The sequence below is a fragment of the Phaethon aethereus genome (assembly GCF_964289735.1).
Source record: "Phaethon aethereus genome assembly, chromosome: 1".
NCBI classification, from domain to species: Eukaryota; Metazoa; Chordata; class Aves; order Phaethontiformes; family Phaethontidae; genus Phaethon; species Phaethon aethereus.
Genome location: NC_138575.1, coordinates 3,819,066 through 3,839,965, shown reverse-complemented (window position 1 = coordinate 3,839,965; position 20,900 = coordinate 3,819,066). Strand labels below are relative to the sequence as shown.

Below are 20,900 nucleotides of genomic sequence, written 5' to 3'. Positions count from 1 at the left end.
AAGCAGCTTAGAAATATTCACAAAACACATTTAATTCAAAGTGTTGAATTTGTATTCAAAAATAAATGTAGAGAAGGTAAGGTTAAGATGCTGGAGGAGAAATTTAACTTCCTAAATGTAGCTGGTAAAAGCTTTAGGTAAATATAGCTGCTTTCGTGTTTTTCTTGTTGCCTTGCAGGTAGGTTTGAAAAAATCTGCTGTGTCCCTAAAGCAGAATAGAGGCTTGCTTTAATAAAGCAGCATCAATATTGCTGCGGTACATGCTGCTCGGGCACAAAGGAAGAATCCTTTCCTCTGCCAGAGCAAGAGGCCCTACTTGTGTCTCCAGTTCCCTACTGCTTCTACAGTAGCAATAGTTATATTGATATGAGACTGCTGTGCTCCCCTCAAGCTTCCCCACTCCTGCTGCCTGGAAGTTTGTGGTCCCTTCCCTGTGTCTGCCCTCTTTGAGTATTTGCTGATACGCTGTTCGGGCGGCAGTGCCTGGGAGTGCTGGGCACGCATCCTGCATCTGTCCTGGTTGGAACTCTGCATGGAGGGTGAAAAAACGAATCTTCCCCACAAAATCTGAATTGACAAATAGAGTAGAATACCTACTATGATAGAATACCTGTGATACCAGTTGCGGAACAGAGTGAAGTTTGACTTCAAAAAAACCCAACAACGAAAGAACAACCACAAAACCAAACAACAATGACAACAAAAAACCAAACACAAAAACCTGAAACCCGAACAACTAATTTTTTCCTTATACCATGGGAGAACAATTGCAAACTTTAGAAGAACTATGAAAATGCATCTGTCACTGGTAATGTCAAGAAAATAATTTTTTTCGTTATGAAATGTTCCTTTAAAAGTACAGAAACTTGCTACAAAAATATGTATGTATTTCTGTAATAAGTCATAAGACTAAAAAATGATAGTCATATAGTGGTGGAGCCTTTCTTTCGCCTGAGCTACAGTTTCACATCAAGATGAAGAATAAGTTTGGCACGCTGTTCATGTACACTTGTGTTATCACGGTTGCTCTCAAACTCTGAGGATGCTCGCAGTTTGCCCTAGCTGTGTGGTTGTACTCCTCTTTCACTTCTTACATGCCATTTAATTCTGTCAGCTTGATTTAGGTAACTTTCAAAATCTGAGTTTTCATCAGATTCATTCAGGTTTGCTATTAAATTTCATCTGAGACAACAAAGCCTTTACAAGCAGGCATGACATTTTGGCAAGGTCCCAATAGGATACTCAGCTGGTGCCAAATCTTTTATTTTTCTCGGCTATCAATGAAGCTGTTGTGGTAATGTGGGTTTTGTGAGCTGTGAGAATTTATGTGCACAAAGGGACCTGCTCTTTGCAGGGAACACTGAGAGCCCTGAGTCCAGGAGGAAGGGTAATTAAAGTTAATGAACCAGGGTAACCTTTCCATGGTGATGACCACTATCCTGATGGTAGGTAAGGGTCAGGGACTATTCCCATTTTATAATCACACTTCTAACTCTGCTTCTTAATTGGTGTTGGATTAAAAATTGGCCATTACCTCCATAATAGAACTAGTTTGTGGATTTTAAAGGAGTTTTTCAAAGCTTTGCAAGTCTTAAGTGGACTGTTCTTCTTGGATTTGGCTTTGCGTTGTGTTTTAATGCAGCCTAAAAATAAAGTATTTTTAGCATTTGAGACCAGATAGTGATGTTTCTATAATGGGAGCAGCTTAGTTACTTCTCCATGTCAGAACAGAGACTTCTTTCTTAAATGCTTCCCATGGGCAGAGGCTTCATCAAGTTTTATTGTGGAGCAGTTGTGGGTTTAAGGTAAAAAGCGCTGAAGATGGGCCCCAAACCTCGACCTAAGTCTGTAACTTTTCTACTTATTTGCTTTTGGTGGCATCAGATCAGTTACTTTATGCAAGACATTTCCCTTGTGAAGAGGATTTCATAGTTGAAATAAATCTTCCTTTGTAAGGGGTGGACTAAACAGAAAAGCTTTGCTGCTGCTGCTATCTCAGAGGTCTTTTTAATATATAGATCTTGCAGCAAATGGGGTACAAGCTGAGATATCATTAATAGACTAAAATGCACAGTATCCAAAAGATTAAATATTGTTCACTTGTCTGTCTTGAATTTTAATCAGGAGGCTGTGGATTTGATTGCCTCTTATGTATATGTAGAAATAGAAAATGACTTCTTGAGAATTGGCTGTCTATCAATCCTAAAAATTTCCATTACTAAACCAAACCACATCTCTTTTGTCCTGGTGACTGGTTCCATTCAAAGAGGAGTGGTGCTTTAAGTAAGAATCGGTTTCAGTTTCCCTTCTGATAGCCTGTCTATTTTTTACAGGTGTTTTGTCGTTAATAGCCTGTTTAAAGGCATTCTCTTCTTGAAATAAAATTAACATGTTCTTCCTTTGATTTTTTTAATAGAAACTGTTTATTTGTTTGGTGGCTGGGATGGAACTCAGGATCTGGCTGACTTCTGGGCATACAGTGTGAAGGAAAACCAGTGGACCTGTATATCCAGGGATACTGAGAAAGAGGTAAGTTCTGCAAACGTCCATATTGTTGATAATATATGAATTGTTGCACAGAAAAATGCTATGCATCTGAAGTGGTTGTATTAATATAGTGTGCAGCGAGAGCCTCAAAATTCAGATCTTCAAGTTCTGAAGAATTCTGAAATGCTTACATTGGGAAAAGGTGAGATGGATGTGAATTTGAAGTGTTAAGATTACTATAGGGGAAAGGTTTATTTCTCAAGAGCAGACTGATCGTCCAAAAATCAGTTCAGTGAGTAGAACATGAATTAAATTACTTGATAGGACTGAACAACCAGACTGACTAATAAACATTTCAGACCTGATGCTGGTGTTGAGCTTCAGGAACAAATAGTTTATTTCTTTAGCTTCTGTCAAAAATGTGAGTAGAAATGAACAACTACCAGATGGCAATCTAGAGGACAGGGGTAACTGCCAGAGGCCACTCAATCGTGAGAGCTTTTGTAGTGTTTGTTGGAGCCATTTTCTTTGGCCTGTTTTGCTCAGTATTTGATGCATGAGACTTCTGAAATTAATGTAGCTTGGGTTTTAGGAGGTAACAAAAAAATGTCCAAGACCTTTGACTTGTAATTCATTTTACTGTTTCACGTGAAATGTTCAAGTTCCACATGGTTATTGTATTTTGAGTTTGTTACTTGTTTGTCAGAGCATAACTTCAGGAAATTCATGCAGCCTCTTCTTGAAGGTATGAAAAGTTAGGGATTCCACGACTTTTTGTTAAATTCAGGAATTCATTTCCCCAGCTATTTGTAAAAAGTACAAAACCATCTTATTTCCAGTTGTATTTTTCCAGTTGCTTGTCACGGCTTATTTTGTGCGCTTCCATACCAGATTAAATAACACTTCAATATTGCCACTTTTTCCTGGCAAAGGTGTTTAGAGGTTGTAATCAAGTAGGACAAATAGCCTGAGCTGAAAAAAAAATCTCACAATAAAGCACTCCCGTAGCCTTCAAATCTCTGTGCATGTCATGCTCTTACTGTTTCGAACATACTTTACAAAGTGGGCAATAACAAAACTGCACGCAATACTCTGCTATCTGTCATAGTAGAGCTGTATAAAGTAAGATGTTCTTACATTTCATATCCTTGTAAGCTATTTTTTCCCTCTTCCTGTAAGTCACCTTTTTTTTTACTCTTAGCCCTTTCATCACTGCTCAGAGCTCTGTACTACTCATGTCTACTTGTGTACTTAGCGATACGATACTGAAGCTGGATTTAGCCTTTCAGAGTCCAGTCCTGTAGGCTGGGCTTGCGTTGCTTCTGTTTGTCTTGAACTATGGGTTCTATGTGAAGAAACATTCACTATTTACCCAAAAGGTAACCTCCTTAAGGAGGGGGTTGTGACATAATAAAAAGGTGAAATTTGGACTCATCTCTTTTTGTCAACTATATGGTAAAGCTAAACCAGCTAGTCCTTCCTTTCCTTTGTCTCCCTTTAGAAGGAGGTTATGGAAGTGAAGAACAGCAATAGAAGAGGAGGCGCAAGAATTTAACTGTTTCTTCTTTCACTTTTCTTCTTGCTTTGCAGCTGCTTAGTGTGTACATTTTGTCTAGCTCAGGATGCAGTGAAATAGGGCCTTCCACTCAAAAAGGGGTTACCATGCTTTCTTCCTGCACAAACCAGTGTGGGTAGTTTTGGTGTTTAAGGGATTAATTTCCTTCCTTTCTGGGATCCTGCCATATCCAGTTGAGCTTCTGTGGAGCTTGGGAGGCCTGGCTGGGATGCAAGGCATCTGCAGTGCCAGGAGCAGTGTGTGTTTTCTCTTCAAGTTCCTTATGCCTGAGTCTAGCAGGGTAAGGCTGGAATGGAAGAAAGAAGGGATATGCAAAGGAGGGCTGCGGAGGAGACACAGTGGAAGAGTTGTGAGTTGATACAATAAAATGGCTATAAAGGAGTTTTGGAGGAAAAAAAAGTAAGTTACAGAGTGCAATGGAAGGTCAGGAAATCCAGATGGAAGATAAGAAGGGTCTTGGGCTGAGAGGAAGCAAGATAGGGGAATTTAAAAAAATATGGGGAATTTTGAAGAAGAGATGTACTTAATAGAGAAAAGTGCAAAGAAATGTGTGTGGCTTGAGAGATGGAGTTCTAGAAGGACTCTGTGTGGATGTAGTCTGCAGTGGAGTTCAGAAGGTGGTCTGCTGAGGCATAGTCCAGGGTTTTGTTAACTTGCTGAGGTACAGTGAACTGGCGGCTGCTGTACTTGCAAACCAGCAGTGGTTTGTTTTCCTAAAGAGATCTGGATAAAACCTGATTTAGAAATGAAAAGGTCAATCTCAAATGTTAAGAAGTAAATTCTAAAACAAAGACTCCAGATGTTTTTCTAATAGGGACATCAACTGTTCACAAACAATTTGCTAAAAGGAAATGTCTGCCGGCATGGAATTTTAAAAAATATTCAGAGTAGATTCCAGTAGAATTTAGTCTTGTTTTTGTGTTTTATTGTGCTGGTTCTGCTTCTGTCTCTTTTGTTCTAATTAATCAGTGACAGTGGTTAAATGAGACACTCAATAATTAAGCTTGGACAAGAGCGGAATATGGTAAAAGTTGCATCTCATCCAGTGTTACTGTATGGCTAACACACGGTAATGCTTTTGGGATGAAGATAGTGGTAACTTCTGTTGAAATGCATTATGAAAAGGTTGTGTGACTGTTTTGGTTAAGTCTGTTGCTGCTGTTTTTCAAAATTTGCCAGTGAGCTGGAGAAATGTCTTTGTCACCTGAAGTTGCATCTGTTGACAGTTAGACTACCAAAGCTAATTTTCCTAGCTTTTCTCAATAGCCCTTTTTACATCAGGAAAAAAATGCTCACAGCACTGCTGGAGTAGCTGTTTGCTTACAGTCTTAAAAAGGGAGTCTAGAGGACTTGCTTGCAGTGTTGGGCTGAACCACCAGCATACATATCACAGCTACTGATGGACAAACAGACCTGAATTAGAACTTCTTTCCTGCTTGACTAACCTGATCTCCTTCTATGACCAGGTGACTCACCTAGTGGATGAGGGAAAGGTTGTGGATGTTGTCTACCTGGACTTTAGTAAAGCCTTTGACAGCGTCTCCCAGAGCATTCTCCTGGAGAAACTGGCAGATTGTGGCTTACAGGTTTACTCTTTGCTGAGTAAAGAACTGGCTGGATGGCCGAGCCCAGAGAGTTGTGGTGAATGGAGTTAAATCCAGCTGGCAGCTGGTCACAAGCGGTGTTCCCCAGGGCTCGGTTCTGGGGCCGGTCTTGATCAATATGTTTATCGATGACCTGGATGAGGGGATTGAGTGCTCCCTCAGTAAGTCTGCAGACAACACCAAGCTGGGTGGGAGTGTTGATCTGCTGGAGGGCAGGAGGGCTCTGCAGAGAGATCTGGACAGGCTGGATTGATGGGCCGAGGTCAACTGTATGACGGTCCTGCACTTGGGTCACAACAACCCCATGCAATGCTGCAGGCTTGGGGAGGAGTGGCTGGAGAGCTGCCTGGCGGAAAAGGACCCGGGGGTGCTGGTTGACAGCTGGCTGAATATGAGCCAGCAGTGTGCCCAGGTGGCCGAGGCGGCCAACAGCATCCTGGCCTGTATCTGCAGTAGTGTGGTGGCCAGCAGGAGCAGGGCAGGGATCGTGACCCTGTACTGGACACTGATGAGGCTACACGTTGAATCCTGTGTTCAGTTTTGGGCCCCTCACAACAAGGAGGACATTGAGGTGCTGGAGTGTGTCCAGAGAAGGGCAACGAAGCTGGTGAGGGGTCTGGAGTACAAGTCTGATGTGGAGTGGGTGAGGGAACTGGGGTTGTTTCATCTGGAGAAGAGGAGGCTGAGGGGAGACCTTATCGCTCTCTACAACTACCTGAAAGGAGGTTGTGGTGGGGTGGGTGTTGTTCTCTTCTCCCAAGTAACTAGCAATAGAATGAGAGGAAATAGCCTCAAGTTGTGCCAGGGGAGATTTAGAGTGGTTATTAGGAAAACTTTCTCTGCTGAGAGTGTGGCCAAACATTGGCACAGTCTGCCCAGGGAGGTGGTGGAGTCGCCATCTCTGGAAGTGTTCAAAAAACGTGTAGACATGGCACTTGGGGACATGGTTTGGTGAGCATGGTTGTGTTGGATTGATGGTTGGATTTGAAGATCTTAAAGGTCTTTTCCAACCTTAACAATTCTGTGGTTCTGTGATTCCCCATCATCCCTTCAGTGTAAGGATCTGGCAAGGCTCCTGCAGTCCTTGTCAAATCATTCTTATCCAAGCCTGCATCCTTCCAAGGAGATGCACCATGGAGCAACTCATGACATCTTAACTGTACCCACAACTTCTGTCTTCTCTGTCGAAGGACAGTTTAAGTGAACTCTAGGAAGGACTTTGCTGGGTGTGCGTGGATAGTTATGTGGATTTTTACATGGGATCAAAATGCTAAGGGATGTTGATGCCTTTGGAGATTTGATAAATTAGTCTAAGGAAGCGTGTTAGTTGGTATATTTTGTATGTCACTAGTATTCCTGTACCTTGTTTCAGTATTTCCTAGAGACTTGAGAAGAGATACAGGATCTCCCTTCAAACAGTGTGTTACTACACAAATTGGTAGCTTCTGTGGTGCATATTTGTAAATAAGGCATGTTGACTCATTCTGGCTTTTTTTAGGGGAAGATCCTGCTCACATCAGCTCTGTGAAGGGCATGTAAATGGGTTAGGTTTAGGTGACAGTGTTTCTCAAAAGCTGCTTAAGTGTTTCTTGCCAAAGGTAGAAATGAAGATCTTGTCATGGAATAACTGGTTGAGAGGATGAATTGTTCCTCACAATGATGGAAAGTGTAGGTTGACAAGTGCTGACTATTCAGTAGGCTCAAAATGATCTAGAAAATCAGTGTATTGTAAGGTGACAGTTTGTGGCTAACAAGAAGTGCTTTTCCAGGATGCTGAAAGTAAAAGCTGACAATTGTAGAAAGATCTCATAACAGTGAGAGCCAGGGTGAATTTCATCTGCTACTGTATTTCCAGTTAAATTTTCACAGAATCACTAGGTTGGAAAGGACCTTTAAGATCATCAAGTCCAACCATTAATCCAGCACCACCATGTCCCCTAAACCATGTCCTGAAGCGCCACATCCACACGTTTTTTGAACACTTCAGAGATGGCGACTCCACCACCTCCCTGGGCAGCCTGTTCCAATGCCTGACCATCCTCTCAGTGAAGAAGTTTTTCCTAATATCCAATCTAAACCTCCCCTGGTGCATTCCTCCAGGCCATTTCCTGAGGCCATTTCCTCTTGTCCTATCACTAGTTACTTGGGAGAAGAGACCAACACCCACCTCGCCACAACCCCCTTTCAGGTAGTTGTAGAGAGCGATAATTTTCTAAAATTTTCTAAAATTTTCTAAAGTGTCTGCATGCATTTCTTTGCATTTGTTGACATGGATAAATTTACCCAATGCTTGCAATGTCATACTACCACACAAGCATTTTATGCATTTGTAAGCGTTTTTGACACTTAAGACTGGTGGGTTTTTTTTGGGTGTGATGCAGAAATGTATAAGCTTATCTATGTAAAGCTTTTACTCTAAGCTGTTTTAAGTGTAGGAATTGAACTAGTCTCAAATATTGACTCCTTCCCACAGATGGTGATACAGTTTGGAAGATGCTTTAAGTAACTTGAGTAATTTGTTTCAAATATTGTGATGTTTATGGACTTGAGATTTAATATACTGAATCTGTCACGTCCTACTTCTGAGTAGTTCCAGTTGTACAGATGCGCAGTTGTTCGAGGTGCCGGGTGCCACAAAAGCACATAGGGAGAAAGCAGCTGTCCTCAGAAGCCTGGAATAGAAACTTGGATACTGCAGATACACCTCTGAGCCAACTTCCTAAACAGTGTAAATGCCTACAAAAGTAGGGACAAAGAAGGCAGATGCTGAAGTGAACTAAATGAACAGTATTCTATGCTGATCCTAAATATTGCATGCTAATGTTTCATTTTCTTCCCTGTTTAGTAGCATAATGGTTTTAAAATGTTCTAGCCAGTATTCTTTCTCCAAAATGTTAGAGAGACTTTCAGATATGCTTGACTGACTTCTCCAGTGATTTCCACGTAGGCAGCCTAAACGAAAAAGACCCTGTTTAGGGAGGAGTACCTTGATTTTTTTTTTTTTTAAATTAATTTTTTGGAGAAGATTTTCAGCTTTTAAAGATAACTTCTTATTTGCTTATGCTACCTTATGTACCTAAGAGGCTTTGTCCTCTTAACCCTTGTTAATTTGTCTTTAACTTCGACTTTTTTTTAAAGAAAAGATCATGCATGTTTTAAAACAGCTCTGGGTCTTGCATTATTCAGTTCCATCATTAGGTGCCTGTAGTTCTTGCTTCCAGCATGAAAAAAGCACTGATGTTATTTCTAACACCAGATGTTTTGGTGTGTGGAGGTCCCTTTTCTCCACACATTGATATTGAAGTCTGTCTCATAGAGTACTTAAATGTACTGGTGTTCTGAAGGCTGCGAAACTTTGGCAGTCCTGGAGCTTGGGTGTGCCAGACTTTAGATTATATGTGGGTTTCCAAACCATCATAAAGCCTTCAGTTGCAAAGGGTACAGCTAGTAAACTACTTTTGTACCTTGAAGTCATGCATCATGCATAGTTGATTTGTGGCGTTTATGTTCTGATAAAAATCACCACTTCAACTCCAGCTTATGATGAGTTTACTGCTCTGATCTCTGATCTGGATTGCAGCTTTATTTTACTTCTAGGACTTTATTAGGAAGTTACTGCATCATCCAGTTCCTTGTAGATAGCAGATGAGGCAGTATACAGAGACGCGCTAGGGTGGCTGTGAATGCATCTCAGGGAAGATGACGCATTATTCAACTGCTTCGAGCATTACAGAATTTTCAGGTAAGGATTTAGTGAAGCAGTGGATATTGGTATAAGGAATGCTGATTTATTTCCTTTTCAGTTTTAAAGACACAGAAGTACACACCAGTAAGATAGAGGCAGTTGGAATCCTTGGAACCCTGCATTTCAGACTGAATGGATAGGGAAAAAGGATTTTAAAGAAACAAAAGAGTATGTGAGGGTAGAAGGTGGGAGGAAAGCTTACTCTCTTGCCAGCAAGGTGAAAGTAGCTTCACACACCAGTCAGCTTTGCCTTGGGAGTAGAGTAGTCTCTTATTTCAGCAAGACTGTGAAAGATTTCCGTTTCATTAACACTCCTCAAGCTGTACAAATACAGAAATCCTGAAAGAAATACCAGTTATCCCAAAATGGTAACATGGGGGAAGCATTCTCAAGTAGTATTATAGACAAATCCTTACCTAAATTGCCTGGTTAATTACACACTTGAACATGTAGTAAGTTTTTGTGGACCTCGCTGCTAATGATACGTTTCTGCCAACTGGGTTTTGGTGGTAATTCAGACTTAAGCTTCCTGGACTGTCTCAAGAGCATATACTGGCAGAATGGATAGTGCATTGATATGTTGAGTTCTCAGACATGGAAGAGCTTGGTATGTTTAATAGGACTTAATCCATGAATTTTCTAGGGCACGTATGTAATGCAGATTTTATTATACTGGGATTCAGGGAACTGTTGGGTTCTAGCCCCTGTGCATGCTTTATTTTCAGTGCTACGTCATTAAGAGCTCCTCCACACATGCTTACTGTCAAGTGTTATACTTACTCTTCTTAATATGTGGAAGAGAAGGATTTAACATGGTGCTTCACAGGCCTCCAGTGAAAATACTTGCATTGCTTCTTGACTCATTTTCCCGTGTAGATTATTACAAAGTTGGAGATGCCTTGTTTCTGACACTATGACACAGCAGAGACTAGCTGTGTAGTGCAGGTCCAGTGGTGATTAATGCAGTTCCTGCAGATGGATAACTAAATTATGCTCTGAGAGTATCTGAAAGGTGATACCAACAAAAATTTCAGAAGCTACAGGTTTCCTCATCTGTGATTTAGTTCTGTTTTTTTAAATGCCGAAAATATTCTGTTCTATTTTTTTTTCTCTTGCTATGTTGCTGTAATAGCTAACAGAGGAAGCCTGCATTAAACTGTACTTATCATCTTTATCCCTGAGATGGCAATGTTGTAGCCATGGGTTAGCCTAAGGCAAAAAATTATACAGCCGCTTTTATGACTTTCTGACACTTCTGGGTACCAACTACTCCTTTGTCATCTGTTTAAGACTGTCTTCACTTTCTCAGAAACATCTGAGAGCCTGTGGCTGTCAGAGTATTTAGTCTTATAATTTCATGTTTATCTATCACCAGCTTTTCAAGGACAATTAATTTAAAAAAACCCAGACAAACCCTTCAAAAATTCTAGCCTTGTTTCATCCTCATCTTTGTGGCTAAACAGTCCACACATGACTAGTTGCATTTTTTTTCAGCCTGCTAGCCTGTTGGTCTGCAAGTGTGACTGTAGCTAAGCCAAATAGTTTGCATCTATGGAAAAATCTCTCTTGGCTGGACTTTCACTAGCCATTGTTACTGGTAATGAGAGGACAGCGTGAACTTACGATGCATGCAAAAATGACCTCATTCAACATCCTGCAATTGTTAACGGGGTTAGTTAAATTCGGCACATGAGGGATGTTGTCCTGAGGGCCCATCTCTGAGCTGGTGAAAGCTCTGGTTCTGTGGTGGGTCATCTGTTCTATTTTATCAGTGTTACTGAAAGCAAAATTGAGCAGTTGATGTGTACCAAAGCAACAATTTACTTGTGAATGAAATCGTAGCTTCTTCAATTTTAACGTTTCATCAGTGTGAGTAGCACTTGGTTTACAGGTAAATTGTGCCTTTTGTTAGAAATAGCACAGTATTGATGTCCTTTCGCTTCAAGGTTATCTTGTACTAGGATATTACTTCTCTTGTTTGCATTTGTAAGCCGAATCACGTAGGCTGAATGACTTATTTTGGACTGTGAACTAAAGCCTAGACAAGACCTTCATACGCGTTCCTGCAACCTGCTTCACATGAAAGAATTATTTCACGCTGTTTGCATGCTTGAAGCTCTGTGAGTTTTTCCTCCTTCCACTATTTCACTTGCTTGCCTAGAAATTCTCTTGATCATAGGATGCCTTGGTTTACTGCAACATGAGATTCACGGCGTTATGCATTGCCAGAAGGCTTTGATGATACCTTGGTGTGAGAGCAAGCCAAGTGAGAGCATGTAGCTCAGAAACAACGCGGGAATGTGGCTCCCTGCTCTGGCAGTAACGCAGGCATCGGTTGCCAAAGTTGTTTCTGCACTGTAGGTAAACTCATGCAACACAGCTGTCAAAAGCAGAATATTGGTGCTTTGGAAAGTTCATGAGTCAATGCACAGGGCACACTTTATTTCTTTCGAGGTGCGTTAATCAGGGTTCATCAGAAGCCAGTAGGTCATGTGGTAGTTCATACCTGTATGAAAATACTCTGGAATTAGTTGTCTCTGCAAGCAGGCCTGCTGGGAGACTAATTTTTAACAGGTAATCTCATGGGAATGCATCTGTTCGTTTTCATAGCGATGTTTGTGCTGCATTGAGTCTGTGCTCATCTGTGCTGTGATGAACCTGCACTGATCCCTGAAGGATGGAGCAAACAGTCTGAGTAAAGTCATGTGTAGGACTGGAAGGGATGGGCCCCTCATGGGTCATCAAATCCAGTCCACTGCTATCATAAGGATCATGTTGTTTGACCTCTGAGCTTAATCATTTGACTTATAAGCTCTTTGAACCGTTTTTCAAAAATGGAACACTGGGCCATTTATTTTTTATTTCTAGTGTAAGCAGGGAAAGTTGCGTTGTGGAAGGCTCAGCTTGAGGCCCTGGAATATCAACAGTGAGAAATTAGGACTATCCCAAACGTGGGGTAGGAAGGGCAGAAAACAAAAAGTTTAATCCTGTTTAATATTTTTGTTTTCCCACCTTCGAGATGAATCAAAACTGTGTACTAAAAGCTGCCTCTGACTTTAATCTGCTCCATCATGTCTGAGTCAGATGCCCAGAAAGGACTTTGCAACTAAATCTATTTAGTTGCATTGCTATAGGAGGGTGCTTGTAAGCAGATTAGCCGTAGGTCAAATACTATGTCAACTGCCTGACTGAAGGATATCTTCTGTGTCTTAGCTGTGGTTAGACTTACTGATAGTTAATTGTTTGCAAATACTTGTCAGAAACTTTTTGATGTACGAACCTAATGTATGTTTTAGGACACTTAACTGTTTTGCTGGAAAAATTCTGTAGACCTGAGCATTTCCAGTACTGGTCCGGAAGAGTTAATAAGCATTGTGATTCTTAGCCAGGTTCTGATCTATTTAATAGGCTTCCCAAAATATTTATTGGCAGAACATATTTAACTTGCATACTCCCAAAGAACATTCTTTATAGCTGGTACAGCAGCTGTAAAAGTAAGTTGTAATATCTGTTATCTTCCATAAATAGTGGCAGGAATATCTTAGAGTGGAAACGCATGGCTGCTGACCTAGTGTAACTGTTAGCTTCATAGGCTGCTTTAAGCTTTTACTTAAGGCAAGTTGCAGAGTAATTGAATTAATGGAGTGTACATTCAGCATCCAGAATATGTTTTTTTGGAGATAGACTCCCATCTTGTACTCCTAGAAACATTCGAGATCCTGGTTCAATCCTTTGCTGTGTCTGCCCTGTGTGATGTTCAGAGGTTTTTAAGTGTAGTGCTAGGGCTGTCAAGTCTTGGACATGAAATGACACGTGAAGCACTGATTTTTGCCATTATAAGGGTTAGGAAAAAGTAGGTGGGGTAAGCTATTTATGGGAGAGTCTTGCACGCTTAAGAAACCCTTGTTAGGTAGATGGCCTGTGCTGGTCTGCTCGGGCCACGAGCTCCTTGTATGCAAGACCCTACTTGGTCTCGTGACGTGGCGCTCCTGGCATGTGGTCGGTGATCGCATGGGCGTTAGAAGCAGCGCATCAGCCTCCGCTCACTTTGCTTTGTGTTTTGGGCTGATGGGTAATACAAGTGCACTGTGCTACTGTTTAAAAAAAAAAAAAAAAAAAAAAAAATTCTTTTTGTTAGGTTTCTGGCACCCTAGGTTATGAGAAACTTAAAACACTTTCATCCCATACAATTGCTCACAAAAGGCATTTTATTCTGTGTATGGCTGTAGTTGTTTCTGTTGCTGAATTTAGTACTTGTCTAGAGTAAAGCAAATCGTTCTGAGCTACAGCTTAGGTTAAACATTTTGGGAGTATGCATTAGCTGAGGACGGGCATTGGTAAAGCACTAACAAACTCAAATCTTAAAAAGCGTATAGACTTGAATGAATGCCAAGAATAATATGCATTTCCTTCCATTTGTCAAGATTGTGGAGAATTTTCCCTTTTTTTTTTGTAGTGGGTGGGGTGGAAGAGGAAATGAATTATACTCTGAAACTGGGAAATGAGAGCAATTAATCTCTGCAGTTGTGTGTAGGCAGGAGGGACTATTTGTTGCATGACAGCCTGCTCTCAGAACTGGAAACAAAGTAGGTTGTTTGTGTCTTTTTATGTCCTCGTCCTAGTTTGCTTTAGGACAAGAGCATTTACCTCATGACGCTTATTTTTGAACTTTATACTGGAGGCAGTGTTCACATTCCATTCAGTCTTTTACAACACCAAGAAGGGAGAATTAGTCAGCTGTTCTTTGTTTTTATTTCCTTGACTCTTGAACGGGGTCCAGGCTTGCTCCTGAGGTTTTTCATCTGGATTGGTCTGAATAAAACAGATTTTTCTTGCAACTGAAAACCCTTTATTTGCAAAAGGTTATGATAACCAAAAGAAGCCAAGCTCCCCCAGTTTGTTTGGGGGGTGGGAGGGGGAGTGGAACTGGCTTCCCGCAGTTCTGTTAGCATTAAAGCTGGTTTGTAGGACACTTACTTAAAACAAAAAATGAAAGCTATCATGTTTGTGCCTTGGCGGAGCATGCCAGGATGCTGTTGCTAAGACGATGCATGCTGATTCTGGCATAAGTAGTTATTCGAGCAGACCCTACCCTAAGGAGTTGAGTCCCAATCCTTTCTCCCCTGTATAGGAACAAATCAATTATTCTAAGGAGGCAGTGTTGTCTCTTGGTGCTGTTGTGTTGCTTTTTGAAAACGTTTTGTAAGTTAGTCCTTAAGTGGGATAATTGCTTTCAGCATTTGCAAGTTAAATGAAGAAAGCTCTAATTAGATTTTATAAAGTGGCTTAGTGTGTTGAGAAGGCTTTTCATAAAGTATACTGTGTATTCACTTGGTGTTGCACAATTGAATTTCGTGTAGCACTGATGAAACCAAAAAAATCCTATTTGGCCTTGGTTGTTCCTGGGCACTTAAAGGATTGAAAGCCTGTCCTAGGTACTCCTGGCTGTACATACTCTCTTCGTTTCCCTACCATCCCACCTTCATCAGGCCGTTTATCTGTATTTAACGACTGGAGGACTTGTAGCGAGACCAACCTGTTTGAGGGAAAGATAGTAGAATGGGGCATAAAAACTGGGTGTTTTGTAGCACTTTAAAACTGGCCCATGGCACGTAATGTTTAATTTGTCTTAGTTGTTATTATGCTGTGCTAATTGTACGGTAGTGCTGAGTGGCAGAGAGCCATTTTGTTCAGGTTAGTCTTAGCTCCGCGTGGGCATTTATTGATTTCCACAGAAATGGAACAGTGCCCATGCTTAGTAACCTTTGGTATTGTTTGGTGTCCTGTAGGTTAGAAATGTGATATGCTAATGCTTTACTACTGCCTTCGCAGTCTTGGCATAAGTGGAGGGACTGGCCAAAGCAGCGTAACACATGGCTTGCCATTTGAATAAGAACTTAGCCTTGTCACAAGCCTCTTTCACGTGTAGGTTCTGCACTGTGTGTGCCAGGAGCTTCCTGATGAGAACTGGAAACAGCCCCCAAAGCTGGTGTTTGTTTCGATTGTTTGGGCGCTGTTGCTGGATGTGACTTACTAGAGCCTCTTTTAACTAAGATGCGCTCAGTTTAGGAAGTGCTACATCAGTTCTTGAAGCTTGATCTGCAAAAATTTAGATCCTGCATGCTAACAACTTTGAAGACAGTTCAGTGAAACTAGATCTGAAGAACAAGTACTTAATGAGAAGTCTTGCATTGATTTGTTATGACTTCAGGTAACCACAGGAGCAGATGATTGCAAACTGGTCGGAACTGTTATTTGCCTTCTGCACTGCTCGAGAAGACTTGGCCTTGTTTATTCTCTTCTTGTGGTTATCAGTGTGCAGGTGAAACTGTCTCTTAGCTGCAGATATGTATGGGAATGAGAGTTAGTATGTTTGGAGGAGGAGCAAGTACAATAGCTACTTCTTGTGTGTCTGCAGTTTATCTTTGATAAGGCCCAAGTTTGAATAACAGTATAGAGATCTCTGGTAAGATCTACTCACCTTAGGACGTTAACTCATGGATCGTCAACCAGCCTACATCCTGGCAGGAGGGGATAAAAGGCTGTTCTGCTCTCTAACCATACTTGATCTCTTCAACCCTAGTTACAGAGTCAGGTCTATTATGGTAAATTTTTCGCACTTGTTGCTTATGAGGGGTCAGGTTCTTTGAACGCTTCTGGAATCAACAAACTCTTTTCCATTTGAATTTGGTGGTTCACTTTCTCCATGACCAGTTGTGGCAGTGTGTTCTTTGTCTAAACAACAGGCTTGCTATTGTAACAGCATGAAGTATGTGTCTTTGGATGAACATTCACAACCGCCCACGGGCTCTTGATTCACTTAACCACATGTGCCTTGAAGTGTTTTATTCATTTTCAGTGTTTGCCTATTTCTGTGTTTGTAAATGGACTTTGTGTCCCCTTTTGAGGCACAGACATACTACAGGGACTTGCATAGTCAAATTGAGTAGCTCTCAAGTGAACACAGGTTTAGACCTTTCCCCTCTTCTGCCTCAAATGTCAAACCAATGTGTACCACTTCTTAACGGAGTTATTTACTCATATTGGTAAACATGTAGACTAAACTGGAAACTTTTGTCAGGTTCCATGTGGTCTTGTAAATGGTATGCAGGAATAACTCCAGTTTTCTTTGAGAAAAGATTATGAATTGGATGAAGTTTTCTTTATTACAAGAGATAGTTGATGCTATGGTAGGCTCTGCAAGTTGGTGCAGTTCAAGTTCTTAAGTGAACTTGAGGTGATGAAGTTTCTGAGCCTGTATAGACGAAATGATAAAACTTAAAACCTTTAGTAGCCCTTTAAAAAGGCAGATATTACTGTGTGAGATGTGACCAGCACATAATTCAAGAAAAAGTAGAAAATAATTCAGGAAAAATACCTTTTTAACATAGTCTTAGGAGTTGAAATTTCTATGTTATGTACTTAGCAGGTGTAGTACCTGTGCTGTTGATGCCAATGGCGTGAAACTGGTATTGGAGATGCTAAGTGTCTCAGCCTTGTGTCTGGTCTCAGACAAATTTCAGTTGGTGATGCAGTTTTTCAAGACAAGTAAGGTCTGGAAATAGCTAAATTGGAGATTTATTCCTGAGAGTGTCAAAGACATTATCTGAGCAAATTTGGTAGGGTTTACTTTAGCCTGTAGAGCATATAGAGGTGAGGGAGTGGGGGAAGACACTTAAATCAGCAGGTTCAATTAAACTGCAATGACCCGATGCAGAGAGGAGATTTGGGAAGCACAGGTAGGTCTTAACATTTCATCCAAAGGACAGCCATGCCAAGGCAAATATGTGCTCTTCGGCAGGGGAGCAGTGGCATACCCGTAAGTGTCCCAGCTGCATAACTAGAGATGTATTTTTGTCTATTGGGGTTACTTTTTTGTCAATCAGGGGCAACCTTTGTGAATACTCAGATCAGTACTTGTCATGCAAAGAAAATACCCTTTGTGTTTGCAACAGGGTCCTTTGGAAGATACTGATTTGTATTTTCTAGGAACAAGATAAAGTATGTTGCTGCCTTCTCTGTCAGCTTCTTCCATGTGACTGAAGGCAACGAACTTCTGCTGCATTTCAGGATTTTATGCTAATATTTCACTTCTATCAGTATTTTTTCAGAAAAGAAAATTATCCTCATTACCATGAAGTAACTAATCCCCAAAGCTGTAATCATTGCTGACATTATGTTTCATATTTACAAAATATGAACAATTCAGTTCACCTCTTCAGATTGTCATTTGAGTTACTGTTAAGTTTCCTGTAACTGTTCTCTAACAAGAAATTAAATTCTATAATGTGTTGATTACAAAAATGTAATGTTTCCTTTCATAATTTATCTGACTTAGTGAAATGTATTCCATCAGTGTAGTTTCAGTAATAATTTCAGTATAATTTTTTACATGAAATGGTACAATTATGAAGATTTGTTTTCTGCAAGGGTGGTATTTGGTAGCACATGGAGCAAATATTGTGCTAATTATTTGGTGTGGCATGACTACTTTTCTTTAACTCTAAGCCTTCTAATAAATGGTGATTTATATCTTTGTCTAATTGCATAATCTTTATTTTTCAGTAGATTTTAATAGATTTTTTTTTCTTTTATACTTCAGTCTTCTGTACATCTTACATCTCTTTTGTCACTTGAAATCTTATCAGTTTTCATGTTGGTTTCCAGACTCTCAAAGTTAGCCAGCCTTGTTCTGGCATCGTTATTTATAGGATGTGCCAAAATTATACAAACTAAGGCCAAATAAAATGTCTACAAGTATGATGCCAAGTTTTTTCTTTTTCTTGTCTGATCTTTTAAAAAAAGGCTTTGCACACCTTGATTTCTAATATTTTGGAGTACAGCTATATCGTTCTCATGCATCAAGATGCGTGTCTGAAAGCTCTCAAAAACAGATTTGGGAAGCAGGATACTGCCCAGTACTGCATAGCATTGTAGTAATGTCATTGAATAAATTACTCTATGATTTAATTTGAGCACTCCTGGATGGATAAGTACGTAATAATTTGATGGCGTCCCTCTGTGTTTCCCTTGAAGATCGTAACTTATGGCAGTTTTGCTTACTGTGGGAAACTTTTTTGTAGTTGGAGGCTGGAATGGTCATATCTATTTGTGAAGGACAGGGAGTGCTTTTGTTACCTTCAAAGACCCATTATGGGATATGATTGCCTGTGGGAGTGTCTGGTTATGATCTATTAGAGAACAGCCTATTAATAAAACAGAGGCCCTTGTAGTAGAGCACTTCTTAATCTTCTTCCTATGTAGTTATTTATAGGCTGTGACATCTTAATTTGCCTCTCGTGCATCAACTTGTGTTATTTTGAAAGATCAAGTAGCTTTCACACACCTCTGAGAATCACTTCTGGAGGAAATAGTCTAAGGAATCTCACAAAAAGCCTTCATGTCATTAAGTTTGCTGTAAAAAATGTGTGCTGGTGTCTTTCTAAAGGACAAAAGTCATGGAATGTCCTGTTATATAGATACTTGTATATTAATCCTGTATTTGACTACAAGCAGATTTTCTTGAGTTCTCAAAGGATTTTCAGTTGCTGATAGCACTTATTTGCCCTTACTGAATGTGCAGTGACCTACCTGGAGCAATATTAAATACACTATTTGCTTTATTTTTGTGGTCATTTTCTTTATTAGAGTGGTCCTAGTGCCAGATCTTGTCACAAGATGTGCATTGACATTCAACGAAGGCAGATCTACACGCTGGGACGCTATCTGGATTCCTCTGTGAGGAACAGCAAATCTCTGAAAAGTGACTTCTATCGCTATGACATTGACACAAACACATGGATGTTACTAAGTGAAGACACTGCAGCAGATGGAGGTCCAAAGCTGGTGTTTGATCATCAGGTCAGCTACGCTGATACTCTTAGTGCAAGTTCTCAATGCTCGCGAATCAATTTTGATCGTAGCCTCCCGCAATTTAGGAGTGCGGTACCAAGTACCACAGCAGTGATGAGGAAGGCTGTGATCTGCACTCAGTTAAATCCTAATAGCCTTTTTGTCCAATGCCACTGACGACTGGTATTCTAGTCAAATTGAGTCAGAAGAATCATAAAAACCTTTGCAAACTAATTTTATTAAGACCCATTTTATTAAAGCTCAAAGCACAGTTCATCTGTTTTTAATCAGTCTTGTTGAGCTTGGTTTGCAGATCTGCCTACTCAGAGGGCGCTGGGGAACAACTTGCAAAGCTGTGTATGGTACCTTTGGAAGAATAATATAAGCAAGCTGCTGAAATGAGGCCAAACAGGATCAGGATTCTTTCAAAACTGGTTATCAAAAGATAAAAAAAAAAATTGTAGAATGTGCTTGCTTTGTAGAGATTGAAACAATTTATAGGAGTGGGTACTCATCTTTTTAAAAGCCACACCTGTCCATGTGTTCAAACTGAATGCATTTTTTACTTATGTTGTATGTTTAATGGCTTTTTCTGTACTTGAAAAAGGTATTTCGTTGTTAATTGATTTTTATAAAGCATGGCAAAGAAACAGCACATCAGTACTCATTTTTAAAGCAGCCTGAGAACTGCTTTTATTGGAACTAGCTGTTTTGTAACCAAAGCTGTTTACGGCCTGCACAAGATGCATTTCTGCTGACACCGAAAACGAGATACGTGTTGTCTGCAGAACAAAAGCCAATCAGTCTTTCTGTTCTATTAATAACAGATACCAGTCTCCCAGGTGTTGGGGAAAAGGCAAAAGTAAATTGTCAGCTGGCAAGGCTTCTCTGGGTACCTTGTTTGCCTGCTTCTGAAACTGCTGCTTTTTTTCCCCTGCTGTCTCTTAGGAAAGAGTGTCCTCCCTGAATTCTTTACCAATCTGCAGCTCTTCCTCTTCTCTCCCTCAATACCTACTGTGATAGTGGTTTTTGTTTAACTTTCAAAAATGTGCTGCACTAGAAGTGTTTTGTGTAGGCTTTGCTGAGTCGTGTCTCTATCTTACTGTCTAATCCTGTCTGGTTTTTGTGGTTTGGTGGTTTTTTGTTTCCATACACGTTCTCGGTGTTTTGTAACCCTCTGTGTTGCATTGTGTCTGAAAATATCACCTGGAGTCAGGGAGTTTTGTTTTGATTTGTACTGCAGTGTGTCTCTTGTGTGCCATAACCTGAATTCAGGTTTTGGGGATAAACATATTTCTGCTGCAGTCCCATCAAAAATCCTTGGCCAGGTTACGGCCCTACTTCATGTTGAAGTAATGGGGGTAACAGTAAATACATGCTTGGAATGGAATCTGAGTAACAAATTGCAGGCTGGTTTTGGATCAGTTGAGTGGCAGTCAGTAAATTCAGCAGTGATTTTTGAAATTTTCCCTTGCGTAGCCATTGTCAAAGGTGATACTCTGTTAACTTTCTGGCAGAATTGGCTATGTATCCTGGTGAAAGACCTTAAAATGTTTTTCCCTAAAATGAGAGGCAGAAGGTGGTGAAGGGTGCATGTAGTCTTTTCTTCTTTTTGCTTATTGCTTAGTAAGTTGAA

The 20,900-nt window shown here is 40.4% G+C and overlaps 1 protein-coding gene across 1 annotated transcript in view; it reads left to right on the top strand.

Annotated features, from left to right (window-relative positions):
- Positions 1–20,900, top strand: part of MKLN1 (muskelin 1) — a gene marked incomplete at its 5' end in the record, with an annotated part of 98,030 nt that overhangs the window by 48,523 nt on the left and 28,607 nt on the right. The window contains 2 exons of the mRNA XM_082007597.1: positions 2,417–2,529; positions 19,061–19,273. Coding sequence (XP_081863723.1) covers positions 2,417–2,529; positions 19,061–19,273 — 326 coding nt within the window. The remainder of the gene's footprint in view (positions 1–2,416; positions 2,530–19,060; positions 19,274–20,900) is intronic.